This window comes from Amphiprion ocellaris, chromosome 20, assembly GCF_022539595.1.
Source record: "Amphiprion ocellaris isolate individual 3 ecotype Okinawa chromosome 20, ASM2253959v1, whole genome shotgun sequence".
In the NCBI taxonomy this organism is placed as follows: domain Eukaryota; kingdom Metazoa; phylum Chordata; class Actinopteri; family Pomacentridae; genus Amphiprion; species Amphiprion ocellaris.
The window spans coordinates 13,102,296-13,119,946 of NC_072785.1; the positions used below are offsets into that span (position 1 = coordinate 13,102,296).

Sequence of the window (17,651 nt, forward strand, 5' to 3'; positions counted from 1 at the left end):
AATAAACAATTTTTTAGAGACAGGGCTGGCCTGTAACACTCTCAATGGTTAGGTTTCAAAACTGCGATATGATGTTTGTCATAAAAGACACATGAGAAAGCTGTTCTTGCCTCTGTACCAAAATGTCCCATAAAGCAAACTCACTGTAAACACAGCAGCAGCAAGTGGTGTCTTTTGTTTTTAGCCACATGGATCAGATGGGCTCCAGCAAGTTGCTCTTTAAACATTTAACTTTGCTTCTGTACATCCAACATGTCACATCTTGAGATGGACCTGAAGATCTCAAGGATTGCTTGTTTTAGTCACTGACAAGTTTCAAATGAAGTGCAGATTTCACCTCTCGTGATTTAAATACACAAAATACAAATAAACTGAAAGAAGCCAGCACAAAGTAGGGTAGGTGTCCAGCATCTGGTCAACAAGCGACCTCTCTGTAATCAAATGCAGCATCTTATAAGCAAACGGCTCAACAACGTGTGGCTGTTTAGAGAAAATTACAAAAAAAAAAAGAACTGCAAACACACACATTAATCATTAATGAATGTGCTGCAGATGACATCATGTCTCCAGGGATTGAGGGTAATTTCAATCTTCTATGTTTCTTTGTACTCTGGAAGGATTCAGAACTGATGGGGAAGTATTGATTTGGTTGGGACGGAGGCAGGTAATAGATATATAAATGATGAATGTCTGAGTGCCGTGGGAGGCTGGAGGAGGACATGACAGGCAGATGAATTACGACAGAAACTTTAAGACTCAAAGTTTTTCTAACAGGCAGTGAACCACTTCAGTTGGAATCACATTTTCTACTCCATGTTGGAATTTCAGCTGCATATGCAATAAGTCAGTTAGTTATTCATGAAGGTTATGCTCAATTTAAAAGCGGAATCACTTTTTTATGTAGTAATATGTGCTGAAAGTAAAATTGAGTGGAACTAATGTTGCGGTTGAGCCTTAGAGTAGTGCCGTGTTAAGTGTGAACGGAGTCTGACGTCATTTTCCAAACAGAAACAGCCCTTGTAGTGTCTGCTTTGCCCTTGATCCATCTCTCTTATGCTGTAACTAACTTTTATATGTCAATCTCAGCATTTATTCCATGCCTTCATCTTTTTGGGAGCTGCTAGTTAGCTACGATGTTGTGTGGTGGGTGTTTGTCAGCATTTTTCTCTCTTCTAGCCAGAACTGAACCCTTGTCTTTGTGGTTTTCGTCAGTTTTCTTCTCATTTTGTGTTGCTCAAAGGGGTTGCAAAATGCCCTTCACCTAATGGCAAACACAAAACTGTTTGTAGAAACTGTTATTTCATATTTAGTTATAATTGTTGAGACACATACTAGCTTGAAGCAATGCATCAGTTTCTTTATCAGCATTATTTCCATTCATCCCCACCAGCACATAGTGTACAAGGTATTTATTAGAGTTAGCAGCTAATTTTGTCTTCTGGTAACAGTATTCAAAGTTTTTTTTATCTGTTATCTTGATTTAGGATAGAAGACCACTCATTTTACATGTTAACAGAATATTATTTTTTACATTAACATTGCTGTTAAAATGCTCAAATGTTCACATTATGTTCATATTTACTTGTTTTTAATGTAATCTCAGAAACAAATGCAGAGATTTCCTTTGCAATGGAAGTTACTGTAATATACAATGTTTTATAATTCATAGGGGGTAAGAATTTATTATTTCTTGTAATTACCTTATTATGTTAACAGTTTAGAAATGACCGACGAGAGATTAAAGATGCAAGTAGTTTGTTTTAAAAACACTCTTTATTAACTAATAGCTTCTCTAGCTTGCCTAGAACAATGGTTGTGTGATATATTAAATGTTGAATTTCTAGAAGTCTGTAAATTATTTATTGACTCATTTTGCATTAACTTTGTGAATAATGGCTAATTTTTTCTCTTTCCTTACACCTGTTTGTTTAGAACTATGTCATTATCTCTCATAAAATGATTCGGATTAATGCCTTCAATGGCTCTTTTTTTGTATTAATGTTTTGCTTCATACACAGCAAACACACAAACACTTTATGCTACATTTTCTCCCTGGGACAGATTGACTGATTGTCTTCTCTGAAAATATGCTTCTGTCAAAACAGTCCCGACATCCAGTGTTGCAGAACTTTAATTCTGCGAAGTCCGATGCATTCAGAAACATCTGACTGAACAGAGTAATGTGCGGTGTTCCAGTGCCGCCTGCGGTTCTGCACATCGATTTGTCTCTAATGTCTGTCGCCTCTTTCTTTTTTTTTCAAACCTCTCCGTCCTGCTCTCTTCAGCCAAAAGGCTTTCGGCGATACTACAGCTCTCCATTACTGATCCAGGAACAGTATGGCTGCATCAAAGAAGTCATGCCCATCGGTGAGAAAGCCTAAATCTCCATAATGATTTCAGCTCTGTGTGGGATGAGATGATGTAAAGTGAAAACCTTAACTCTGTTCTCCCTGAACCACTTCTGCACTTGAGCCATTTCATACATACAAGGTTTTATAGCTTGTGTAATTCACCACTTTGATGTGATGAAAGCTTGTCGTCGTTTTTTGTAATGGCGGGTATTGTTCTTGTCTACAGCCTGCGGTAATAAGGTGGATCCTGTGTATGAAGCCCTGAGGTTTGGGACGTCACTGGCACAAAAGGCCAAGAGGGCCAGCGGCTCCGAGTCTCCACACAGAAACTCGGTAAGAACAGGATATCTGTCAGTGTTGTTTTTATACCCGCACATAGATAAACTCTTTATATTTTTAGTATTATTTGTCCCATTTGATATCTCAAGCCTCCGCTTTGTTAAACTTCATGCAGACAAATAAAGACTTTAGTTCTGGCACTTTATATTTTGCCCCACTTACAGAAGACACACTGTAGCTGATGGTCTAAATAGATATGGCCACTGCAGGGCTGTAAACACTTCCAATAAAGGCAGTCTGGTCCCGGCGCTCATGATGGGAGATGTCAGTGTGGATGCTCGTGTTACAGTACCGAAGATGAATTAGACCGATTGTAGAGCCGACATCCTCCCCATCTGCATGTGTAATGCACAGCCAAATCTGTTTCTCATAGCGTATCACTTGTAATGTAAGCTAAGCAGCGTGTGCGCTCTGGATGCATGCCTCAGGATGATGACATCTGAAAGCTGTTGGGTTTGGGCCATGCTGTCCTGTCCTGTGCAGCTGTTAGCGAATGGGTGTGTGTGTCAGCGGAGGCTTACTAAGACGATGTAGTCTCAACAGGGGTTCTGATAATAGTTTCCAAATGCAGACTGTGGAGCAGCATGTTTACTACACTCTAGATTTCCAGATAGCTGGTTAGTCTATGAAAGTGGATTCATTTTAGGTAGTTTTGTGCTCAAAAATTTGAATTAGTCGATACATCTAACTAGTTTGTCTCTCTGTTGTCTTTCTGTCTGTCTCATCTCTGCAGACCAGCGACTTGGACAAGGTTCCAGAGGAAGTTGTGGCTCACAGCAGTAGGCAGGAGTTGTCGAGAAAGCACAGCGATGATGGTGAGTATCCGTTTGCAGTACACAGTGTACATCTGGATTAAAGCCATGCAGCGACACAGGAAAAACCACTTCTCTTCCCATAAGACAGTCAGAAAAGGTTGCAACATTGAATTCTCCTACGAAGCAGCAAAAAAAGTTCTTCCAAGTTCTTAACCCTCTCTGTCTGATGTGTTTGTCTCTTCTGTAGAGCACACTATAAAAAATTCTGAGAAAACATTGGACCTGTCTTCTTTTTTTTTTCCTTTACCTGCATTGTGTGTAGTTCTTGATTAAGTGGTGGCTTGGGATTTTTCAGCCGCACAATAGTCTTTGTAGAAAGGGCAAGGCGCTGACCCTTTCCACTCTGAGGCTTTCACTCAGTGAAGACAGAACTACAAGGAGATTGGTAGAACGCACTGAGGTAGTCCATAGTATTGGAAAAGGCTATTTGAAGAATAGCTACCATGCTGAGCTATTTTCTGCAGGGAATAGCAGCACACCCAACAAAAGACAGACTGAATATGCTTTTGGCTTCTGTCTTGTGGTGGCCTTGATAATGCTTTAGCTTCTTGGTGTTTCTTGGGTTAACAGGAAAAAAACAACTGTTCTCAATGGAGCCTACCTATAGATATATATGATTAGAAGCCCAGAGGAAAAAAAATGTTGGTGACACCTTTGATTTAGTGCCACCTTCAGGCCAAACTCTCCAACTGCAAACAAGATGTGGAATCAATGATCGAAGTGACACTGCTTTGCACAAATACCTCATTTTGAACAAAAAGTACCATTTTTGCCCATTTTATTCAATTGTATGACACCGAAACTAATAAACACAGCATCTTTTACCAGCTGCCAGCAGGACTTTAGGTTTAAACCATTTATTTAAAAGGTTTTTTATTTTGCATTCTGATTTTCTGCTCTTTGCTTTCCAGTTTTTACAGTCATCGAGAACGGAACAGAGCTTTACCACCAACCGGAGAGAAAACCTGATGATTTGCAGGTGAGAAGCTAATCCATCAAATTATTTTACATAATGAATATCTAATTTTGCCAGGTGTGTGACCATGAGTGCACTAGAAGCCTGAGCACGGCTGTCCTTTTAACATTCTGCAAATGTGCATTAACATGCAGTATTCAAGCAAAGTGCATGAGTTTTTATCTTGTGCTGTTTTTTTTATGCCATGAAGTACTTTAATCGGTTTTTAAGGCACCCACTCTGCCAACAGACAAAAACCAAATGTCAATGAAATGACTGTTGTTTGATGAAAACATTTAATATTCAAAATGTGTTTGTTCTTTTTTTGAGCCAAATAACACAACACTTGTCAGTTGTTCTGACACTTACAAAAGGTCACACAATTCTTTTGTCCTTCAGAAATCGTGAGCATTCAATGCAGGTTAAAACACAAGTTTCTGAGAGCTTTTTGCACTGGGACAAATTGCTTACACTTTTGGAAACCAAAAAAGCTTTTACACCCCTTTAAACCACAGTTTGTGGCCATTATTTGCTTCTGTCACATTATCTTTGTCACATTTTATTTTTGTTTTTGCCAGTCTTTTTTTTTTTATTGCAGTACAAAATCGTGCCTCTTTCTACAAAATCTGATCAGAGCAAGTGATTTATTCTTAGATAAATGTTTAAATAAGTTGTATAGAATTCAAAATTTTAGATGAAATAACAATTAAAATTTTTGCCTTGGTTAATTTTTCACACGTAATAATTTTTAAGGACTTTCAGTTAAATTGCTGTGTCTATTTTTACACTTTCTGGTGCTAAAAGAATCACAGATAACATGCCTTTCAAATCTTCCAGCAGGTTTCGGCCTTCAGATGGATTAAGCAAAGCAATAAAGTGTTAATCATTTAAGCATGCACTATTTTGGAGGAATTGCAAGCTTCAACAGTGTTTTCTGTAATTTCACTCTGGTAGTCAACTTTCTAGTTTCATTCTTTTTCCTCGGTTTTTACAGTGTTAGTTATTCTGCAGCTCAGTATTACTGTGGCATGTATTATTTGCGACGTCTGAAAACCTCTGAGAACCGACTTTGTTCGTTGACCAGTGCCTGAACTCTGTATGGTCAGTCTGAGAACTGATACCCAGCCAGTGTCCATTTAGCATTCTGTCCCTCCACCTCCATCATCGCTGCTGAATTTCCCAGGACTGTGGTGGAAAAACTCTCTTTTTCTTTTCCTGCCGTAACAAATCAAGCCAAAGCTGACGCGACCACTGGCCTGCACTGATACGGAGAAGCCTTGACCTTAATGTTAGGATCTGCAGCTCTGGGGTCTGTGCTGCTGTATTTACTCTCTGCAGCGTAGATGCAGCGCTGATGGTGTAAAATTCATGCCAGAGAAAGAAAAAGGTTAAACCTCTGTGAATATCTCGTCACCCCCTGCAGAGCAGCGATGAATATTTCATGGGCAGATTTCATGACCGTTCTTTTTCCTGCTCTATCTTCTCCCTCCACGTTGGGATTTGTGGGAGGGGTGTGTTCAGTATCACCGTTCTCTCTACATATTTTCTATGCCCAGCCATCTATCCTGTTTACTTTTGTAGTTTAACATGTTTATCTCCGTTGTCAACAGTGGAAAAAGACCACAGATACTTGGACAAACACAAAAATGAACAAATAACCATACAAGGTGAACACACACACACACACACATACATATACACACACACGTCTGCTCTGCAATACAGTCTAGCAGTCCAGTCGTCCATTTCGGGGAAGAGGCTAGAAGTGCATTGTGCAGTGATATGAGGCTGGACTGAGCACAGCTGGCAGAGGGCTGTTTGTCTGTCACCCGACAGGTCCATTAGCTCAAGCTGGCGGACAGACAGATGGAGGCTCTGCAGGGTAATGAGCAGAGAAAAACGCTTGAAAACTGCTTCTTCACCAGAGAAGGAGGCTCCAAATTGAGATAAGAGACTCACATGTGCAAATGGGAAACACACACACACGCACACGCACACGCACACGCGCGCACACACACACACACACACACACACACACACACACACACACACACACACACACACACACACAGGATCGCCATCTGTTCTCTCTGTTCAGGTTCAGTGTTGAACTCTCCGAGATCAACTGACAGTAAAATAGTCTGATGCACGCTGTGATTTCTTTCTGCTTGGATTCTCTGTTTGGAAAGTTTGATTTTATGAGATGACGCTCTTTTCACTTTTCTGCTCATCTGTGATGGCTTCTGTTTATTCCAAGCAGACTTTTCTTCTCCTGCTGATGGACACATACAATGCATTACTTTCTTTTTCTAGGGGACAAAGGGAAAATGATCTCTTATAGCTGCACTAGTAAATAGTTTTATATATTATATCAACAGTGGCTTGAACAACAAGATATTTATTTGTTTTATATAATGGTTTTGCAGTTGCCTTCAGATCTGTGAACTGCTTTAGTATCTTTCAGCTCATTGTTTTGTTTTTTTTCTGACCTGAAGCTTTAATGATTTGATCTCTTACCTGCAGGCAGCTGTTTAATGGAATTAAATGGTTATTTACCCAACCAGCACCAAATATCAGGCAAAGTTAGAGCCAGATATCAACCTTGCAAAGTGTAGAGACCCAAACAGGGCTAAACGTTTTTTTAAAATCACTGGATGTAGAATGTGTTAACACAAAGCAGAGAAAAATATGGAAACTAGGGAGGCCAGTCAAGGCATTTTTTAACTGATCAGTGCTGGCTTTGTTGAGCACAAACCCTAAGCTTGATTCTTTGCTTATGTCTACTATCGCACAGATGTCATAAATTGAGAGCGAAATTTGTAGCAGGACACTAAGGATGCAAACTGTATCAGTAATTTTTGTCACAGAAGTCTTGGTGGTGTCATGGTGCCCATTGCTAGCTAAACCACCGCAGTACTCTCTGCTTGCCAACACAGAGCTTCTCCTGGTCCAGTGACCACCTCCACTTGTTGCTGCAGTAGTAGACAGTAAGAGGCCCTATCTGGTGGTACAACCAGGTACTACAGCTAATCTACAACACAGTTTCTGACAAACATGCAAACAATACAGGCTCTCACCTTGTTTTGGAGTTTGTGGAGCCTCTGTAAATGCTACCCTCTCAACTCAACATTTTAGACAATGCCCTATAGGAGTGATCTTTTTTTAATGCATTCCTGTTCAGCTATTCATTGTGAAACATACACATTGAATTGACTTTTTTAATGTTCTTTAACTAAGTAATTTCTCTGATAATGGTATTGGATTTGGACAGCATTGGTAGATAATACATTTTAAATTACTTGTATCAGATTCTGGCAAAAAAACCAAAAAAAAAACAGAACTTGATCGTTACACCACAAATTGAAATAAATTATAAATGTTCGTAGTATAATGCCATATTATGTAGAGCCACTTTTTTTTCTTGCAGTGTGGGAAACATCTTTGAGTACTTGGAAAAATGCCATTTTTATTTCTATTTTTTTTGTAAAATACATAATCAGAGAAATTCAGCTTTCTTTTTTATGCTTTATGGCATTACTGTGTCATATGGCACGAAAGACATGCTGGACCACTCTTTTTTTCTAACAGTGGTACGTCTGTTTTCATTAAAGTGCAATACAGTGAGTAAAAATGTGACAATAGCAAAAATTGCTGAGTTCAGAGGGTTAATGATAATGTGGCCCAGTAACTGCTGGATGTGTGAAAACACAAATGTTTGCCTAAAATGTGAACTACAAAAGGTAATAATACAGGATGTCAGTCTGTTCAGAGGTTGCTGTGGTGCCTCCAAGTGAATAAAAAAATCTCCCGTTGTAGATTTAAAGAAATGCACACTGCTCTTCCATTTTCCCTTCACCACAACGTCCTTCACTTCGAATTCTTTCTTCTTTTTGATAACTCAGTACAAAGGAGGCTGTTATCTTGGCCAGCCCAACCTCTCATCTCCTGTTCCAGGCTGCCACGGCATCAGCAGCCTCTCAAGGCGAGCGAGCAGCTCATAGTTAGCTGTAATGGATCGCCACTGCTCGGTGCTGTTATTTTCGCCCAGAGGCCACAGAGGCAGTTTGCCTTGTGGCCTCTGTTAACTCAACTCATCCATCAGCTACATTTCCAGTCCACGTGGGTGACGCTCGGGGAGCCACAGAGGACCAGGAACACTACTCTTCATTACTATACAGCGCCATGAAGATGGAAAACTCTACTCTTGCACCAAAACAGCCAACAGTGTCCTAAAAACAAGTTACTGTCAAATCTTTTAGCACTTTCCCTCCTGTTGCCATGCAGACAGGAGACACAGTATCATTTGGATGGATTTCAGGGTCACAGCATGCAGGATTCAGACTCAAGGTATTGGATGATGAAACTGGAAAAATGCACCCACCAGTTTTCTGAGCAGGTGCGAATAGCACCAGAATGGCGGCATATCTCCCTGCTAATTGTGCTAACACTTCACTGAGATCTTCCTCTCCACCCACAGCCCTGTGCTGTCTTAACTTCCCAAGCATTCACGAAAACCTGATCCTGCTTCTCCCACTCATGTTGACGGCGGATTAAAGAGAACAGATTGCAGAACAACTTAAGCAGCTCCTCTGTCACTGTGCTGTAAACAAGGGCTTCTCCTGCTGAGGTGAATGCCAAAAAAATGCTGTTTTAAGATGCGACTGAGAATAGCGACAATAGAGAATATAGTCTTGGACTTTGCATTTGTGTGTTTGCAGGAGCTGATGTGTTTTGTGTGTGTTTGTTGTTTAGTTGGAGCAGAGCCAGATAGAGAAAGATGTCCTCAAGCTCAACACCTATGTGGCCTTGTATGGCTTCGCAGCCCAAGAGAGCCACGACTTGGAGATAAGGTTGGTTCTCCCATGTGCACTTTTACACACATGACACTCTAATACAAAAAATACAACTGTCATTACCCAGCACAGCACCTGGCCTGGAACTGCAGATGAAATATCACCAGCTGATTGACTGTGACAGGCCTGTAATAATTTCTTTTGATGCATTTTTCTGAGAAGTAAACAGAGGCTGAGTCTCACATACTGTAAGCTCACTTCTTTCGTGAAATTGGATTTAAATCTTCTGAACAACACAAATTGGATCCAACTCTTACTGATTCAAACATGCATTTTTGTCCCCAAAGGTCACCTACAAGGCAAAATGTAAAGCACAACAAGTTACTCGGCTCATTTCATCTTTGAAACCAATCTGCTCCAGTTGCAGCTCCTAGATATTACACTTTGTAATGATGATAATTAGTTGTAATTATTTAGACAACTACTTTTTGCATCTTACTCAGATAATTAATACTATAATTATAATATACTGATTAACTGCCTCATTATTTATTAATTGATTCTTGTCACTTGTCCTGTTGCCTTTTGTAATTGCAATAATAAGAAAATCTGTAATTTATGTTTTAGAAAACATTTTTTAAAAATTTTCTTTTCACATACAAAGAAATTGCAAAGAGGTTGCCTGCTTCTTGTCTATATCTTTTCTCCATTTACCTGATATAATTACTGCAGTCAGAGCAGCAAAGGTTACAATATACTAGAATGGAGTGTCAGCAGGAACTAATTAGTGTCCTCTTTTTAGGTAATGCTCCTCAAAGACTTATTACTCTGGAGTGGCCTCATTAATGGTACCTGTGTGTGCCGCAGATGTCTATTAATATAGAGTCGGCCACGTGTCTTTTTAGATTTAGCCTGAGAGAGATCGACAGTCTTTGGAAATTTCATGAGACCATTTATATCCCCCACGAGGCTCTGACAGTGTGCCAGTGACAAAGATGGGATATGCTGGTTTTACTAGATTTATTGCGGTTGAAATGATGAGACATTTTTCATGGAAGTAGGTACCTGCGTAATTTAGAAGATGGGCTGAAGAGACCTGCTGCTGCACAAAATCACACTTTGCTCTAAAATGAGGAACAAATGTAGAAGCCACTAGTGATGGAAAAAGTTTTCAGTCTCTTCTGAGAGTAGTAATAGTAAACCACCAAAATACAAGTTCTTTATTTAAAATGTGAGAAAAATTGAAGTACATGCATTTGTGAAATGTGTTTAAAGTATCAAAATGTTGCATGACATCTCGAGGAGGAGCATTTAAATTGGGCTTTATAGCCAAATATAGCATTCAAACTGCAGTACTGACGTGACCCAAGAGAGTAGCTTGGTAGCAGACGTTCATATTTATGTCATAAGGCTCAACATCACTACAAACAACTTCAGAGCAAAGCTACATTTAGTTTCCAGCTGCTTCAGCTAGCTGTGTGCTGTGTCGGTTTTTAGCTGATTAATGGCGTTCTTTTGGAAATTTGTTTGAAGATAAAAGGCCTTTCTGCTTGGTTTTGGGCTTCAGAGGGTTAAAAGGGAGGTTTTTCTTCCCACTGCTGCCAGAGTGCCTGCTTAATGTCGGACGTCTGGATTTGCAGGGTTTCTCTCTTATATAATTTATCTTGAGTATAATATTGCATGGTCTTGATCTTACTGTGTGAAAGGCCCTGAGAAGATTTAACCTTCCTGCTGCACATACAGCCAACAGCCAGCACAAAGAATTCCAACACAGAAAAATAAATGCAGTGCACTTGGTAGCATAGTGTGACAGATTTCGAACGCATTCTGTGAGTTCAATCGTTGATGTCCGGAGGTGTTTGGCTGCAATTAGCCACTAAGTAAAACCATCACCTCATGTGACACTGATTGGTCTGCAGCCAGAACTGACACACAAGGTGGAGTCCAATAGTTTGTGAAGCTTAGGAAGGTTTCCTAACTGGGTAATATGACACAGGGGTATCCAAGTTGCAGCCGCGTGATCTAGCCTCATTCTTTTTAAAATGGTGAATATTGATTGAGTTGACCGTGTTTAAAATCTGTGATCATAACATTACTTTCTGAGCCAAAAATTGTTAAAGAGGGGTGGGGTCGTGTCGATTTTTGCATCGTTTTCTTCACATCGATCTGTGGAGCAACGTTTGAGGTGTTGTAACTGTAGAGTCCTGACATTTTGCAGGTTTATTGATATGTACACAACCCTGCTTTGATAGAATAATACAAACCGGCACTTCATTGCTTCACATATGGACGTGAAGACAACAGCTCAAAAATCGAATGTTTTACTCAAAAATGAATGTTACTTGTGACCCTAGATTTTACACATCTTGCTTAATTACATAAATATGCAGAGAAAAAAACGTCAGACAAATACAAGATGGTCAGGCATCAACTTTTTTGAATATTTGTTGAATTGAGGTGGAATGACTCGGCCTTGATATGAGCTGGAGTTCTGTAAATGCTAAGGAAATGTGCTTTTTTCATGATTTCCTTATATCATGCAGCACAGGATGCACAGTCGCACCTTTACAAAATAAAAGGCTAAGTACCGTCTGATTGTCTTTTTTCTAAATCCTTATGAATTCTCCTTCACATCTTTTCTTGATGTTTTCCATCGAGGTCAAGGAAAACTGTTGAGAAAAAGACATTTATCCATTATTTGACTATTCAACTGCTAACCATGCTTTCATTTTAACTGGCAGAGAGTTGTGCACCTGTGTTTTCCTTGCTGTAAAAAGCTGTTACTGCCCATCAATCCAGCATATGCACAAGCTTAAATTAATTTGTGAAATAATTAAGTTATATGAGGAATGTTATAACATCATTAGCAGACAGTGATTTTCATGCACAAATATTGCAACAGTAATTTAAAGCCTGTCTGGCCTGTCTTATTAACTCAAGACTTATTGCAATCTGCGACTCAGTGTCCAGATTTTGTTCCCTGTCTTAACCGTGATTGGTAGAGCAGCATCTGCAACAGACTTTGAAGAAGGCCCTCAGGAACGGGAACATCCATCATGAACAGTCCTTCAGCATAAGTAGCCATTTGTTCCAGGTTCTCGCTGAAATCTTTCGAGGATTTAAGGATAAGAGCGCACTTGATCTCTCCCTCTCTTTTCAACACACACAGATACACTCATGAGTCCTTCCTCTCTCTTTGGTAGAGGAAAAACCTCACTTGTCAGACTTCATTTGTAATTTACTGACTTCTTCCTCAAAGACTCCCTGTCCAGCAATACCTTTATTTCAAATTTCCCCTCTTATGAAAGTCTACATCAAGGCTTTTTCCTCCTCTGAGACTGACTGCAGGCAGTAATCAACACATCAAACACAAACACATCGAGTGAATCTGAGAGAAAAAATGGAATCCTTAATCAAAAGGTTCCATTTTCGTTTAAAGGGAGAAAATCCGGTTTGTGATTAATTTCACTCGCCGCCACATGCTCTGATTATATGATTACTTTGGATGTAGTGATTGTAATGATGATGAGTTCTGCTTTTTTAAAATATCAGCTTCAGAAAACCCACATCTCTTTTTAGTTGTTTGATTTTCTCACTTTTTCATATTTAGATAGATTTCAACACAGTATTTGGTGTAGAGACTCACTCGGTGCACTTCCTGTTCTTCCAACGGGAACATTTGGCTTGTTTTCATCACTTCACAAGATTTTACAACGTCAGGTGCTTTGATTTTCTCACCTACATTAAACAGTGTGTTCTGAGTCACGCTGATTATTAGCGAAGCAAAGGGCAGCAAGTCTTGTAACCGAACCACAAGAGGACGAGAAGGGAAGATTACGTAGACCAACATTTGGCTCAACTGCGCTGGTCCTTTTGAGTTTTATTGGTCAAATTTAGCTGACGGCTTTGAACAGATGTTTGTAATTACAGCACATGCAGTGATAGGATACAATGAATCACGCACTTCCTGGATAAAGGGGAACTGCTTACAGCAAACAGAATTAGGGTTTATCAAGTGTCATTTAGAAGTGAGAGCACCTTCTGCTCAGCTTGGCTATACAATATATGCATCCTAAATGTACTAATATAATGTCCTTAGTATAGTACACATTGTTTGCTCAGCCTTGGCCATCTGGTAAATGCACTTTTTTTTACAGTGGTGGATTTATGTCTTAGTAGGTGAAATCAGCAATTCTGGAGACACAACTGCATCGAGTTCCCCACGTCTTGTGCACATGCAGGAATGTGCACAGTGCACCCTGGAATCTGGTTGTGTGGATTGGTTCAAGCCACTTTACAGTTTGTTTCCCCTTTCACGGAGCCAGCACTGTGTAGAAACACCAGATTTGTATTTTTCTCACAGAACAGACAGCTAGCGCACAGTAAAGAAATACTGTATTTAATTAATTTGACCAAAAAAATGTGTTGGCTTATCAGATCAAACTAATTTCTAAATCCATTTGTAAAACAAAATAGGATAAAGATAAAATATTAAAAACGGTACAAAGCAACATAGCTACCTCTAAGATCAAATTCTAAAATAAAATAGCGTCTAATACTAACATATTAAGACCACTAAATGCAACCGAAAGCTTTTGAAAACGTGTGTCTTCAGAGTTTTCTTAAAAGTGTCAATGGATGATCAACACTGGATTGAAAGAAGGAAGCATTTCCAAAGCGTTAGAGCAGCTACAAAGCCACCGTCTCTCTTATCTAGTAGCCTCAATTGTGGAAGAAATTCTGCCCTGAGAATTGCGTACTTCACCTTCAAGTTTGCTCTTGAAACAATGAGTCTTTGATTTCATATAGAAATAGGTAAAAGTACGTTGAGAATTTCCAGCTGACAACTGTTGAAATGACAACTGTTAGTGGAGATTTTGTTTACTGCAACATGGAAAGAGATTCATAGGAAGCTAATACATTTTTTTGTTCATGCAGTCAGAAAAATAAAGGTGTTAACTGGAACCATGATTCCTTACAATAATACCGTACAGAAATAATTTTTGTGTGACACAGAACCTTGTGGCAAGATGTCCTTTAAACAATAATTTCTTCAGCGGGTTCTCCATAAGACCCCCAAACATGCCTCAAAGAACCATCTAAAGTGGTCCTTTAGGCACCATAAATTGCCCTCAAAAGCCCCTTTTTTTTCTATTTTCTTTAAAAAAAAAAAAAAAAAAAAAAAAAAAGCCCTTTAAGAACCATTTCTCAGATAGTTCTTGGTCCATCCAACAGCTTCCACTTCGATAACAGAACTTAATAATTGTTTAAGCAACTTTTAAGCAAAGAGATCAAATGTAAAATTGTGTATGCATTATAATACGTAGAATATTTTAGATTGTGGACTGACAGAACAACATATGACAAGCTTCCTAATTGGGATTTGGGAGCATTTCTTACTATTACAACTACTACAATTAATAGAGAAAATAATCTGCAGACTATCGATAATGAAAACAAGTGTTAGTTGCAGCTCTAATTTTATGCTATAACCTGCCACTAAACCAAATAACTCAGGTAAAAATGATGATTTTCTTTAATAGAAGCACTTAAAGCACTTGAAGAACCATCCGTTGATTAAAGAGGTTCTTCAGTTGGTGATGCCGCTTCAGAAGGACCAGAGATCCTTCTTAAGAACTATTTTAAAACCTTTATTTTTGTGCATATCGAAGAGAAACCCCTCTTTGAGTAATTCTTCCTTTGTTTTAATCTGTTTTATATATGTTTTTGTGTATTACAGAGCAGGAGACAGGATCTTATTGGCTGACGACTCCAATGACGACTGGTGGAAGGTAGGTGCGAAACCAACAAATTACTTTAAAGTAGTGAGCACAACCGACTTTTCAAGATGCTGATCTTGGAGTTGTTTTGTGATACATTTGCATATTTTCTTGGGTTTTTGTTCCAAAACAGGGACATTAAAGAAATGAACTGACAAATTACAGAAAGTAGAGCCATCAATTACAAAAGCAAGGAAACAGGTCAAGTCAGGACACCAGTGCATGACGGATAAATTAGGGAGACAAAAGGGCCAAAACGTGACTGCGCAGAGGCAGCCTGTTGCCACCAGACCATGAAGAAACTCATCATGCATTTTAACGCGGTTGTTCTCTGCAGGCTGTAGATAAACACCGACATCTGGCCCGTTTGGTCTTTGAACAACAGAAGCCAAGTCAAGACACAAACATTAGCACCTGATGTAACATATGCATACAGTGTATATGAGTTCTATGTAAACACATGTATATACTGTATGCAGCAGGTACTTCTGTAGAATTTACAACAGCACGTTGTACAGGTGTATTTACAGTAACAGTAACAAAACCCCTGCTCTCTTTAGTCAAGGTTTTAATCCAATCGTGTATGAAAATGTTGGGTTTGCCGTCCTCTTATGTGTCAGCTGTTGTCATGTTTTGTTTTGTTTTTTTTCAGGGGGTAATTGAGGACAGGATCGGTTTCTTCCCAGCAGCCTTTGCTCATCAGCTGCGAGCTGGAGATCAAGTATTCAGGTGTAACAGGACGTTCATCGGCTGCAAGGAACAAGGCCAGATCACCCTGAAGGAAGGACAGGTACTCTAGGATCATGGATGTATCCTCTGTAATGACAATAATAACGAGTGAATGAATCTAACGTGTTTGTTGCTGTTAGATCAAAAGCCTTATATCCTTTTTTTGGCTACATTGTTATGAGTTGTCACTATCTGTGTCCTTCTACTGGCTTTTCTTCTTGTTAATGTACTATTGTTCTATTGTTTAAGACATTTTAAATGGTTTTAGCCAGTCAGCAGAACAACAGAGCGATCATTCAAATGCAGCTACTGTGATTCTAGTCTAGCATAGTCAGGCCATTCTGCACACACAGAGTGATCCAGCTGTATCTCCTTATAATGCTGCTATAGGAAAATAAAAACACTGGCTTACTTGTACTTTAATACACCAATCACAATCGTATTGGGCGGAACTAAGCCCAGGATGCAGCAATGGTGTCCCCTCAAAATAGTGATGTTTTGGAACATTTGCAGGCAGGGAGGCTAGCACTGTCATTAAGATGGCTAAATTATGTTATTTATCTAACATGCTGACAGCAGAAGGGGAGGAGAAAGTTAAACGGCAGACCAGTGGCCAATGACAGACTCATACTCACAGTCTACATCATGTGGGTCAGACTACTGTGTATAAAACATGTTATAGATATCTGTGTGTGTGTGTTTATGACATCTTTAAATGATTTTATTACAACATATTTTTTGTACAAAAATGAAACGATCCTGATACAGTGGAATCCTTATGACCCATTCTTTAAGGGGATGCAATGTAGATTTCCATGAACTGAGACCTGAACCACACTTGAATCAGGCTGGGTTTTAAATTATACTCTAATCAGATCAAGTGCCGTGATTCAAGGAGACTCACTTATTTAAAAATCAAATTTTACTTTTATAAATCACAGCTGCTTGTTAATTGACTGAGCTTCATGCTGCTGTCACTGCTCAGGCTCTCTATTAGGGTCTGTTTGGGTCGACTGCATTCTGGACAAGGCGTCATTATCCTCACATTTTTTTGAGAATTAAAGTCAGGTTTTGTTGTAGGTTCTCTTGAGGTCAATTTTGGACTTTTACTGCATTACTGCTAACGGTAACTTTCTTTTAAAGGAATATGTGTATTCTAAAGGACGAGAAAAATCTACATGTTGGAAAAACAACTGCTAGATTTACTTAAAAATGTGTGGGGAAAAATGAAGCATGACTAATTTTCTCAAGGAAAGTAGTGATATTCTTGTTTGGGTTAACTGCGTGTTTTAGCAGCTGGAAAGACAAAACACATGGAGGATTAATCTTGCTTTTAGTATAAGGAGCCAGACCAAACATTAGTGTGGCTGAAGCAGAGATCTTCGTCGTGGGTTGGGGAAGGGGTGACCTTTATCACGGACATAAAATTTCCACATTACACCTGTATCTAAATCATCATCACACCCCAGCCATTCAAGTACATCAGATCCACATTATCCAGCAGCTCTTTCACCACCTTATTACCCTTCTGTAACTCCCACGTCGCCTCTTACCTCCAGCGACTCTTCACTCGCAGACACTTACTCACTGGGAAGCTCGACTGGAGTTGGCACATAGAGGATCCGTCTTGGGAGCTAGCATTAAATTAGCATTTTGGCATAATGGCTGTACTTAGATCAGGCCCTCTTTTTCCCACAATGCTTTCCAGGGCATGTAGGGACTCTGAGGGGACTTAAAGTAAACAACCCCCAGTGGAGATGAAACCACCAAACACAAAATGAGTCTGTGACCCGCTGACTCTCTTTTCCAGTCGCACAAACCCGGGGGGGATGTTGCGGAGAGCTTAGGACAACTTGCAAACACAGTGTGTTCTGACACAATATGGCTAT

General features: G+C 39.5%; 2 protein-coding genes across 3 annotated transcripts in view; one reads left to right on the forward strand and one right to left on the reverse strand.

Moving 5' to 3' along the window:
• The window catches only part of tonsl (tonsoku-like, DNA repair protein), a 317,986-nt gene that overhangs the window by 255,742 nt on the left and 44,593 nt on the right, over positions 1 to 17,651 (reverse strand). The window lies entirely within an intron of this gene.
• stac (SH3 and cysteine rich domain) overlaps positions 1 to 17,651 on the forward strand; it is a 37,527-nt gene that overhangs the window by 16,825 nt on the left and 3,051 nt on the right. For both annotated transcript variants that reach the window (XM_023284496.3, XM_023284498.3), the window contains 7 exons: positions 2,286 to 2,367; positions 2,578 to 2,684; positions 3,424 to 3,505; positions 4,417 to 4,484; positions 9,213 to 9,310; positions 14,994 to 15,045; positions 15,686 to 15,823. In XM_023284496.3, the coding sequence (XP_023140264.2) occupies positions 2,286 to 2,367; positions 2,578 to 2,684; positions 3,424 to 3,505; positions 4,417 to 4,484; positions 9,213 to 9,310; positions 14,994 to 15,045; positions 15,686 to 15,823 (627 nt within the window). The remainder of the gene's footprint in view (positions 1 to 2,285; positions 2,368 to 2,577; positions 2,685 to 3,423; positions 3,506 to 4,416; positions 4,485 to 9,212; positions 9,311 to 14,993; positions 15,046 to 15,685; positions 15,824 to 17,651) is intronic.